The sequence below is a fragment of the Barbatula barbatula genome (assembly GCF_947034865.1).
Source record: "Barbatula barbatula genome assembly, chromosome: 20".
Lineage (NCBI taxonomy): Eukaryota > Metazoa > Chordata > Actinopteri > Cypriniformes > Nemacheilidae > Barbatula > Barbatula barbatula.
In genome coordinates this window covers 1,503,871-1,516,221 of record NC_136783.1, presented here as the reverse complement: position 1 = coordinate 1,516,221, position 12,351 = coordinate 1,503,871, and the positions used below count along the sequence as shown (strand labels likewise).

At 38.4% G+C, this 12,351-nt stretch overlaps 1 protein-coding gene across 1 annotated transcript in view; it reads right to left on the bottom strand.

The window, feature by feature from the left end:
- timeless (timeless circadian clock) overlaps positions 1–12,351 on the bottom strand; it is a 128,922-nt gene that overhangs the window by 27,907 nt on the left and 88,664 nt on the right. Inside the window, exons 18-25 of the mRNA XM_079483180.1 lie at positions 8,991–9,192; positions 8,744–8,883; positions 8,578–8,663; positions 8,382–8,502; positions 8,200–8,282; positions 5,873–6,021; positions 5,562–5,766; positions 5,416–5,484 (exon numbers count right to left, since the gene is read on the bottom strand). Of these exons, the coding sequence (XP_079339306.1) occupies positions 5,416–5,484; positions 5,562–5,766; positions 5,873–6,021; positions 8,200–8,282; positions 8,382–8,502; positions 8,578–8,663; positions 8,744–8,883; positions 8,991–9,192 (1,055 nt within the window). The remainder of the gene's footprint in view (positions 1–5,415; positions 5,485–5,561; positions 5,767–5,872; positions 6,022–8,199; positions 8,283–8,381; positions 8,503–8,577; positions 8,664–8,743; positions 8,884–8,990; positions 9,193–12,351) is intronic.

Below are 12,351 nucleotides of genomic sequence, written 5' to 3'. Positions count from 1 at the left end.
CCACTTCTCTAACCTCTTTAGTAATATAAACAACAACCACGAACAATCTACCCTTGACAACAAACTAAGCACCCTAGAATCAACTATTAAAGATTACCAAAACCCTTTAGATTACCAAATTACACTAGAGGAATTATGCGATAATATATGCAAACTTAAATCCAGAAAAGCAAGCGGAATATATGGCATTCTTAATGAGATGATTAAAAACACAGACCAAAAATTCAAACTCGCCATCCTTAAACTGTTAAACACCATCCTTAATACAGGTATATTCCCCAGCATCTGGAACCGAGGTCTTATTACCCCAATCCATAAAAGCGGAGACAAATTCGACCCAAATAACTACCGCGGAATATGCGTAAACAGCAACTTAGGTAAACTCTTCTATAACATTCTAAACAGCCGACTCACCATCTTTCTAAATGACAGAAACATTCTGAGAAAATGCCAAATCGGTTTCCAACCAAAATACCGCACATCAGATCATATTTATACCCTTCATACTCTAATCGACCAAGAAATCAACCAAAATAAAGGAAAACTCTTCTCATGCTTTGTTGACTTTAAAAAAGCTTTTGACTCAATCTGGCATGAGGGGCTTTTCCTTCATCTTATTCAATGCGGCATTGGAGGAAAAACCTACATCATCAAATCAATGTACGCGGATAACAAATTTGCAGTTAAAATAGGCAACAAGCACACAGACTTCCTCTCCCAGAGTCGTGGAGTAAGACAGGGCTGTAGTCTGAGTCCTACTCTATTTAACATCTACATTAATGAATTAGCTCGGGCTTTAGAACAGTCACCAGCACCCGGTCCCATCCTACTAGACACTGAAGTGAAATGCCTTCTGTTTGCAGATGATCTGGTGCTGCGGTCACCCACAAAAGAGGGTCTACAGCAACATCTAGACATCCTGCACACTTTCTGTCAAACATGGGCGCTATCAGTGAACCTTAAAAAGACCAAAGTTATGATATTCCAGAAAAGGCATAGTCGACAAAACCAACATCACAACTTTAAACTCAACAACGTGCCTTTAGAGCAAACCCAGAACTACACATATCTCGGTATAAACATCAGTAACACCGGAAACTTAAACAAGGCAGTGAACGACCTGAGAGACAAGGCACAAAGAGCTTTTTACGCTATCAAAAGGAATATAAAAATCGACGTCCCAGCTGGAATTTGGCTTAAAATAATCCAATCCGTTATAGAACCAATAGCACTTTATGGATGTGAGGTTTGGGGTCCCCTCACAAACCAAGAGTTCACCAAATGGGACAAACACCCAACTGAGACCCTGCAAACAGAAATGTGTAAAAACATTCTACAGGTACAACAGACAGAGACAGAGAAAAAACTACTTGTAAGTCGCTTTGGATAAAAGCGTCTGACAAATGAATACAAATTTAAAAATGTAAATAAATGAATGCTATCGGTCATTAAACAGAGAATATAAACCGTCAGAATACCTCAAAAGCGTATCAGACCCTAAACTAAGGAAAGTGTTGACCATGTACAGACTCAGTGAACACAAGCTCACTGTTGAGACGGGCCGACACAGACAGACATGGACTCCAAGAGAAGAGCGACTGTGTCCACACTGCACACAGAGACAAGTGGAAACAGAGCTGCACTTCTTAACCCCGTGTCCAAACTATACGGACATCAGAGAAACATTCTTCCCCCAGTTCACAAACTTCCACAAAGACTTCAAGCACTTTCAACAATAGGACAAGATCTCATACATACTGGGAGAAAAGCCCATCAGCTCAAACCTGACGGCGAGATACGTCAAGTCCTGTCACGACAAAAGAGCAACAACCAGCACAACACAAAACACAAAACACAAAACACACAACACTGACACTGACACTGACACTGACACTGACACTGACACTGACACTGACACGACACTGAAACAGAGAGAGAGAGAGAGATGGCAGTTGGCAGCATAGTCATCAGCTCCTGATTTGGGATGTTTTTTGCCAGATAATGTGTGATTTTTTTACTAAAACATAGTGTACGTGATGGGATACTAACTCAAGAACAAAAGAGGGTGAGACCTCAAATTAAATTTTTTGAAACATCTAAAGTTTATATAGAGTCAGTACACTACAGCAAAAAAGAGATTGACAAAGGTGACAGGTTTGATAAAGAATGTCAAATCTCTAGAAAAGAATTACGAATATTATCAAATAAAAAACACAGAGACCCCTCAGACCACCAGACACGTGCCCTCTATCACCACACCCTTAAAACATACAAGTCAATGTTAAAGAGGAAAAAAGCTGAACATATGACCACTAAGTTTAACATGATTGAAGAAGCAGTTAACAAAAATTCATTTTGGGACTTTTGGAACCATTTAAATAAGTCTAAATAGAAAAACACATTCCCATCGCTGATTCACATATTTGGACCGAACATTTTGGCAACCTTTATACACAAAATGATCCAAACCCCACCCAAAAACACCTGACCTCCCAACTACATGAACTAGAACACACCATTAAAGACCAAATGACACTATTAGACAGTCCTATTTCATAAAATGACCTAACAGAAAAAATAAAATCTCTTAAAAATAAAACAATCTTGTGGCCCAGACGGAATAAATAATGAATTGTTGAAATATAGCAGCCCAAGATTAAGTGATGCCATTCTCCAATTATTCAATTTGTTGTTAAGATCAGGACTCTTTCCTGAGGAATGGAAAGAAAGTCAAATATCTCCGATCTTCAAAAAAGGGGACAAATGTGACCCTAATAACTACAGGGGTATAACCGTAAGCAGTAACCTCAGCAAACTTTTCTGCTCCATTATTAATGACCGATTAGTGCGTTTCTACAAGAAAACAAAAGTCTAAATAATTGTCAAATTGGATTTTTGCCCAAACAAAGGACAACTGATCATATATACACATTACACACACTTATAAAGAAACATGTTTATCAAACAAAAAAAGGGAAAATATTTGGTTGCTTCATAGATTTTAAAAATGCCTTTGATTGGGTTTGGCACAACGGGCTCTTTCTAAAACTCATCCAGAGTGGAATAGGAGGAAAAGTTTATGATGTAATAAAGAACATGTATAAGGACAACAAGTGTTTTATCAAAATTAACAATGAAAGAACCGACTATTTTAGACAGTCTAAAGGAGTTCGCCAAGGATGTTCTCTAAGCCCGACTTTATTCAATATTTATATCAATGAATTGGCCACAAAGCTTAAACAATCCTCTTGTCCTGGTTTCACCCTTGAGGACAGACAAATTAAATGTCTTTTGTACGCAGACGACCTTCTGCTATTGTCACCAAATGAAGAAGGTCTGCGTGAAAGTTTGTCTATTCTAGAACATCACTGGAGTGAATGGGCCTTACCAATAAACATGGACAAGTCCAAAATAATCATATTTCAAAAGAAAAGTCGTTTTACAGACAACAAATACATCTTTACACTTGGGGGATCAATTCTTAGTCATGTGACAAACTATAATTACTTGGGTCTGACAATCTCTGCTTCAGGACAATATAACCTGGCAATTAAAGAACTTGCTGAGAAAGCCCGTAGAGTTTATTATGGCATCAGAAAAACACTGTTTCAGTTTAACCTCCCTATTAAACTGTGGCTGAAACTCTTTGACGGGGTCATCAAACCCATTCTTCTGTATGGTAGTGAAATCTGGGGCCCCAAATTCCAACTGAACTATGAATCCTGGGACAAATGTCCGGTGGAAATTTTCCATCTTGAAATTTTCCATCAAAAAATGTCCTGTGGAAATTTTCCAAAAACATCCTGGGAATTCACAGAAATACCTCAAATCTGGGATGTAGAGCAGAGCTTGGGAGGTTCCCTCTCCTTTCTGAAATCCAGAAGAGGGCATCTAAGTTCTGGTTTCACTTATCTGAGAGTTCACCTGACAACTACCATCATAGTGCATTCAGACATAATACAGCGCATCCAGAGAGCGATCCTTTACTGCACCTCCTGAACAAAACTCAGACACATTGTCAACACAACTCAAGAAGAATATCTTCATCTCTTGCAAAATAAGATTAATAACGTGAACAAATTAACTTGCTTCCGGAAAATTAAAACTGACTACAAATTGGCACCATACTTGATAAAACTGAAAGATTACAGGCAAAGAAAACTTGTCCAAATATCGTCTGAGTGAACACAGTCTGTGTATAGAGACAGGTCGACACAGACAGAACTGGACATCCAGAGATCAGAGACTCACTGATGGTGTTGTAGAGGATGAACTTCACTTTCTCACTCAATGTAAAAAATATCAATCCATTAGACAAAAGTACTTTACTCTAATAGGAAATGTTTATCCTGATTTCCATAGAGTGAATGATGCAGAAAAACTGTCATATCTTTTGGGAGAAATGGTGGAATGTATTGATCTGTCAGCACAATACTTGTTCTCTTGTCATAGTATGAGAGATAAACACTAAATCGTATTGATACTGTTATATTGGATCCTTGTACATGTAATTTAATATATATATTTTTTTATTGTTATTATTTTTTATTATTATTGTCGCAATTATATACAATGTTTATTCTCTCTTTTTTTTTCTCTTTGTTCTTAATATTCGTATTATATGTTGTTCATACCCAATGCTTTGGCAATATTTGTGTTCGGTCACAGTCATGCCAATAAAGCTCATTTGAATTTGAGAGAGAGACAGAGAGACAGAGATAAAATTTCAATAGTACAATAGATACAAATATCACAATAGTACATGTTCTGCTAAAAGTGTCTAAGATAGACAACCACATGAAGAGTTTGTTTGCAAAACCAGATAACCTCTTTATTTTAAAACAATACTTTGTTGCGAAATGTGCAGTTTTTTATTTGAATTTCTCACTATGGTTACAGGCATCCCCTGTTGTGTGAAGTGAACTGAACGAGATTTCATTTGCAAAATAGATACTTTTTCATAAATCATATTTTCTATTGTGTTATTTTTCCGTATTAATTGAGTTATTATTATTTGAATAAAATAACCAAACTGTTTAAAGGATATTACTTGGAAAGCACAATAATAAACATAGTTTATGAAAATAGATAAAAACAGCGTTATCCATTTTTGCAAATGATCTCGTCACATAAATTGTGCGCTACAGCTGCACAGATTACAGACGTTTTCGCCAGCAAATTGAGGGAAGACAATTTGTGAAACACAATCTGACAAATTGACTAGAGCTTTGGCATGGTTACCCACAGAAGATGGGCATCATTTCAATTTCATTCACCGTGATCCTAAAGCCTTTCCCCCAGCAATTTTAAAAACAAAGAATCTAGATAATGACCCATTTTGATCCCGAAACTGCAAATTCGGAATGGTGACGAGTATGCATCATACAGAAAAAAGAAAAACCGGGATATCCTCACCGTCCTCCTCACGGTCATCAGCAGTTCTGTTAAGTGAATTCTGTAGCCACAGGACAGGGCCTGACAGACCTATAAAAACACAAACATCAATGATCATCTCAGCCTTCAGTCACAAACAACCCTTAAGACCATGTCTGTTCAAGTACCTTGTTGACGTAAGGCCTGAGCTATGCTTCTCAGATTTGGATTTCTCTCCAGAATGCCTTGCGATCTGCTTTTCTGTTCTTTACCAGATGAGACATTAATATGTTCCTTACTTTCCTGTTCTTCCTCAGAATGATCCTCTTCCTCATATTGATCAAGATCCAACTCCTGAGACTTTCCTGTCAGGCCAAAGAATTCTTCCTCTGTCTGACAGATGGAAACTGAACTTGTTAAATGTATAATTACTTTTTGGCCACATGGGTTTGTTTTCGAGACCTTAACTCTGCATTGTTTGATATGTTAATTGACAAACCATTCCTGTTTTCTTATCAGGAGCATTGCGTTTTCTTTTCTTGTAAAGGTCCCTTCGGTCGGACACAAGACCCATGCTGAGGATCTTGTCTACTACACGAGCCCTTGAACGTTTGGCTGTGATGTGCTTTAAAATGTTCCCCAACACATCTGTGGATAAAACAGACAATTTAAATCGATAGAATTTGACAAATTGCATTTTCATGAATTTCATTTCAATTTCATAGATTTTTCTTAGTTTAGCTTGAAGTACAAAAACAAGTCATCACTTTGTAAATAGCCCAGTGTCAGTAACCATAGTATTATTAAAGTTGCCGTTCTTTGGCTGTTTTCCAAGCTTTGATTATGTTTTTTTGGTGTTTAACAATGGATGTTCATGTTTCTAGTTTCAAAAAAAGCTTTATATTAAATATATTTCAAGTCTTTTATTCACTGCTGTTACTCTTCTCTCAAAACGATAAACTTTTTCCAGTTTCTATAAAGTCCCCCCTTCTGAAACGCTCTGATTGGTAAAGCTGACCCAGTCTGTCGTGATACCATATTAGCGAGCATCCGCTTCTCAGGATGTTGTTATTGGTCGGCCCCTCTCTCAGTACACGTGTATTCATAAGCTTTGGCTTTTAGCAATAAAGGTACAATGGGGTCTACTTCACTTCATCAGTTACAAACATGTGGATCGATCGAAGTGTAACGGAGGTCTGCTAGTGCATGTGCAAACGTCAAACTTTGTTAGTGATTGCAATTTTCTTTTCCTACTATGGCGACAGAAATTACACTGGACCAATTGGGGTTAGACCGGTTATATTAACACTAATAACAGAACGTTATTTTTGCCTTTTATCCACCTTATTTTTTGCGTAAATGTGGGCGCCGCCATCTTTGAGCTGATTGTGTTTAGACTTCTATTGAGGCACTATACACTGTAATCCCAAACAGTTGTACTAGCTCATAACTAATAAGTTCATAACAGTCAAATGTCATTAAGCAGTTGACCAAACTATATAGTTTTGAGCTCTGTTGAGATTTATGCGGAACACTGTGGAACACTCAAAAAGTTTAGAAACCACACAGTAGCATCATGACGTTATCGACGTCATGACGCTCTGGTGGGTGGGTCTTATCTCTCCCTTAGGAAAGCTGAGTCAACCATCTTGAATTTGCCTTGATGCGGGGAAATTTTGGCCAGCCGGTGTGGATGTGGAACACAGTTTAATTTGTTTTTATTTATTTTCTATGCACACTAAATCCCCCCGCTTCAAACCACCACCACATCAGTTCTTTCATCAGTCTTATTGCCCTCGTTTTCTCAAGCGCCGTCTTATCATCAGCCCTGATTTGGTAAGTAACGCTAAGTTTTGTGTTTATTTTTGAATTTCGATAAATAGATTTAAATTTGGAACTGGGAATACATTTGTACAATGTGCACAGATAACATTAGTTGTAAATAGTTTACAAATCCAAGTAATTGTAACTTTAGAAGTTGTTGAATTTGACAAATACCAATCTTACAATGGTAAAATGTTATCAGCGGGTTTCCTGGATCAACTACATTTCCCAAAATGCATGTTTGCCCGGGAAACTGACAGTGAAGGAAGCGCCATGAGTCTGAACTCTTTGGCGGTTAATGCACGTATATGTTAACATATTTTAATAATCCTCCGCTTTACACTGTCAATATTTTACGTTGTCGAGCTGTGTGTGCTAGCTTCAACAGTTCAGGTAGGATTTATTATCTGTATTTCCTCAAAATATTTTTATCTATAATTGCAGCACTTGTGTATGCTACAATGACAAGTAATAATAGTGATCCTTTGCATTCGCAAGCACTATTAAGTTTAAGTGAAACAACAGTATGTTTGCTTTGTCAGGCCAAAAAGAAAAATAATATGTAACCCTTTTACACAGGTCACCATCGTGGAGAGTCTATTTAAAAAGACATTTATTGCGTATACATGTGTTTTGGTGGCAGAGTTGCACATCAATCAGTCCTGTAGCTCAGTGGTAGAGCATTGCGTTAGCAGAGCGAAAAGTTGTGGGTTGATTCCCAAGGAACACACATACTAAAAATTGTATAGCTGGAATGCACTGTAAATTGTATTGGATAAAAGTGTTAGCCAAATGCATAAAAATGCTAAATGTAGCATATCATTCTATAGAGCATATGCCCTGGAGGGCCAATTTCCTGCAGAGTTTAGGACAAATCCCGATCAAACAGATCTGAGCAACGTAACCAAGGTCTATCATGAACTAAACCCTGCAGGGCAGCGGCCCTCTAGGACCTATTCTATTCTGAAATTTCATGATATTGTAGAACTACGTTTACACTACCATCAGAGTCTCTGTACTCCTCAAAGAGTGTCTGGAGTTCCTGCTCCTGTTCTTCAGTCCAGAGCACGATACCAGTTCCTTTCCTGCGGGAACAGATGTCAAAAAGCGGACACAGCTTGACAAGTGCTGCAACTTCAAAGCAGTAATGATATCAGATTACAGATTTTACATTAGAATTGCACCTCTCCTTCTTCAAATCCTTCACACTGTCAACCAAGCCTAACACCACCATCTGAGAAACCACCTCTCGCCGCAAACGGGTCCTGCTCAGCAACGGTATAAGTGTCTCAACGATATCTGGCACTGACAAACAGAAATTTGGAGATTACAAAAACTTCCAACCAAGCAAATAAAAAAATTTTGTGTGTGTATTCTCACCTCTGGAGTCCTTGTGCTTCTCATACAGATCCCTTAGTTCTCGATCTTCCTCAGTTGTCCACTTGACTATTTTCTTGGACCCCTCACTAATCAAATATGGACGTATGAAAAAAAACCTCCCCAGATCTTTCTTGTGTTGTGAATGTGTTGTGTAAAGGAATCTTACCCATCTTTGGTATAGCCCTCTGTCATCTCTCTCACAACACCCACATTCTTCCAAAAAAGCATTTCCACAAACGCTTTGCTGTTTTTAGCAGAAAACGTGAAAAAGCGCTTGAGAACAAACTTTGCAAAAGTAATCAGCTCCTGCCAGGAACAAAATTACAAAAATATTTCACCAGATATCAAACAGAATTCAGTTACTGAATACTATTACATCTATAGGTGCTTCAGTGTAAAGTGTGTTGTGTCACCTGATAGACCGCAGCTGCTGGGTCTTCAAGAATCTTATTAAAGACACAGAAGACAGACAGCTGATAGAATAAAGCTTCCATTTTTAGATCCACAGCCAATCTATGCAGCATTCGGATGATGCAGTGGTTGGTATGAGCAGAATTCTGTGAGTACGAGCGCAGCAGGATGAAGTACGGACGCACAACATTTGGGTTGGCAAACCTGTGTATCGGAGTTATAACAAAAGGTGAATAGTCCTTCTGTCATATGTAGTCAAGTAGTGTATAAGCTGTGTGAATTTAGAATGACTCATCTTGGATCCATAAGGTTCTATCTGCATTCTGAGCAGTTATGAGATACAGAGCTTTCAAGTTTTTCTAATTCCATTTCACTTGAGTTAAAACTTTGTCTATCAAGTCCCAGAATTTACACTACATTAAGAAAAAAAACATCACAATGTAAATGACCACACGTTCACAATTGCAAAATTTCAGGAGTGACAACCATATTTAAATGCGGGAGTGAATTCACCAAACGATCATTCCATGCGTGTACGGATTTTGGTTTTATTTTTTTTTTTCAATATTTTAAATTTCTGTGTGTAGCAAAGTTCGTTAGAAGGGAAGGAAGGAGGCGGGAACCGGCGAACATTTGAACACGAAAACTTTAATTAAATAAACAAACACTGAAGTAACTGACCGACAGCCACCTCACGGTAGACTGCCGGCCATAAAACATACATAAACTAAACATATGTCCCGGTCCTCTCTCATCAACAGTCCTGCCGAACATCCATTTAAGCTCCCAATCTCCTCCGTGATAAGATGCGGGACCGGTGCACGCACAGCTGCTTGCACTTATCACTCACGCCACCGGCCCCGCGTCACGGCTCTCGTCCCGCCTTCCTCACCACACTGTGTATATGCTTTTCTCATTTAAGAATTTATTGGTTTATTTTGCTATAGAAGCTGAATACATTTTTATTTTAGTCTTATTTTTCGTTTATTATTATAATTTTAGTGCTTTAAACTTATTTCAGTTTATTTTTGAGGCAACATTAAAATAAATTCTTTAGTTAAGTTTTTCCAAAAATGTTTAGGTCAATATTTGATTTGATTTCAATGAACAGAAACATTTTCAAAGTTTTCATTTCAGTAAACTTAAATAACCCTGATTGACCGCAGCAGTAAGGAAATGTGAATCCCAAGAGTTGAACCTGTTTGGTATGTTGTTTTCCAGTAAAGATTGGTTAAGTTTCACATTTTGAGCTAAATACTGCCAAGAGAGACAACTAGTTGTTGTTTCTTGTTTGCCGTCGCAGGGTTGCTTCACAGAGCACTCTCGCAGTGTTGCCATGTTCTCATATTTATTAATGTTTTGTGTTTGGTCATCATTCATAAAGCTTTAGATACTTTATGGAGTTAAAAAAGCAGACAGCAAGTTGTAGCAGTTTTTGGGCTTATCCATTTACAGATTTTTCAACCACAATTTCAGGCAAGACTGTCACTTTACCGCAGGGGTAGCAGTGTTAGCAGCTAGCCCCCTTCAAAACACGTGAAATGGTAAACAATCGCACGTTTTTCATTTGATTTTCTTGCACTGGGCATAAAGAAAAGGCACCCGAATCTGTAATGCACGTTTAAATACGTCATTAACAACTAGTTGTCCAGTTCGGTTCCGTACACACTGCCTGAAATTTCTGTAAATGCCGTTGTCACTATCTGTATTTTACCTGTAGTTTTTCCACTCGCGATAATTAGAGTGTTGGTACAGAACAGGATTAAGCACCAAAAGCAAATTTAGATTCAGTGTGTATGTGGCCCATGTGTATATGGAATAGGTAGCCACTCCTGCATTTGTGATGACAGACACACTGGTAACCATGGCAACATTTTAGTGTCTCCGTTTGAGTATAAGAATATAACCTGTTTGGTATCTGTCATTTTTTTGGCTTAAGACTTGACATTACAGACATACAGCTGTTTTGTTTATGCTGCTTTACGGATGTAACGAAGACTCAGACTGAGTAGGATCCATATGCAGCTTTATTTACAAATAGGTGCAGGCTCAATGTACAAACAGGCGTGGATCAAAATAACAGGGCAGACAGCAATATCAGAGACAGAGCAATAAACGTAGTCAAAACTGGCGAAAGTCCGAGGCAGGCAGATAACAACAGAGGTAGGAGTCCAGGTATAACAGAGGTCAGGGGCAGGCAGAGAAGATTTGTTAACGGTAATCCAAGGCAGGGTCCAAACACAGGTAGACGATACAAGGATAAGATAACGCTCAGAAATGCAGCCGGGGCAAACAAGGGGCTTCCCAATTTGTGCATGAACAGGCAGGGTTTAAATAGTCTGGTGATGAGGATCAGGTGTGCAGTAATCAGTCCCAGCATGTGGCTTCTTGGGAAATGTAGTTCACCGCCAAAGCTAATGCTCGGGAGAGTGAGACCTCCGGTGGCCGACAGCGGATTCTTCACTGGCATTCGTGACAACGGAGGATTCTTTTACAGTGTTGCCATGTTTTTGAGCGCTTTTATGCATGTTGTTTGCTCTTAGATCATAAATCTTGGCACTTTAGGGATTAATAAAAATGATCAACTAGGGATGTTAGAGATTTTTGGTATTTTGAAAAGTAATTTTATTTCACGGTAGCAATTTCCCAGTAATTTCCCAATCTCCGTAATTTTTCTTAGATTTAATTTATTTATTTATTACAGTTCAATTAAAAACTCACTTAAGTTCAAATGTATGGAAGGTTAATTTAAATAAATAAATAAATTAAAGGATGAAAATGTGAACGAAAACCAGAATAACTATTTCATTATACATAAATGCGTGCACAATATGCACAAAATAATAATGCGTTGTCCATGTCAAAATGAAAAAGAAAATGCAATTGGTGATTTGAAATTTAAATGCCAGTAAAATCTCAAATCAAGACGAATACTGACAATTCAAATTCAAAGTTTGATTTTTATCTAAAGCATTTGAGAGCCCTGCATCTAAAGCGTGCCCTGAACCATGCCAGAGCGCGATTGTCCCCAATCCACCCACTGATCAACTAACGTCACACACAAACAAACCGCCCTGTCTTATGCACTTGTAAGTCCTCGCAGCTTGGGTGAAAGTGATCCGAAAGCATGCAAAGCTCTCTCCTCTCGAGGTGCTTCAATGTCATTCGCCAATGGGTCTGTGCAGTGCTGAATGATGTCGAACACTCCTCGTGTTTTAGATGACAGACCACGATCCTCGCGATTTGAGATCGATTTCGATTTAAGATCGCCCACCCCTAGCTGAGCTTATCACAGGAGACATTGCTAAATTCGTCTACCTTCGTCAGCCAATCCGGTTCTCAGGTAGAAACCAATGGACTCAC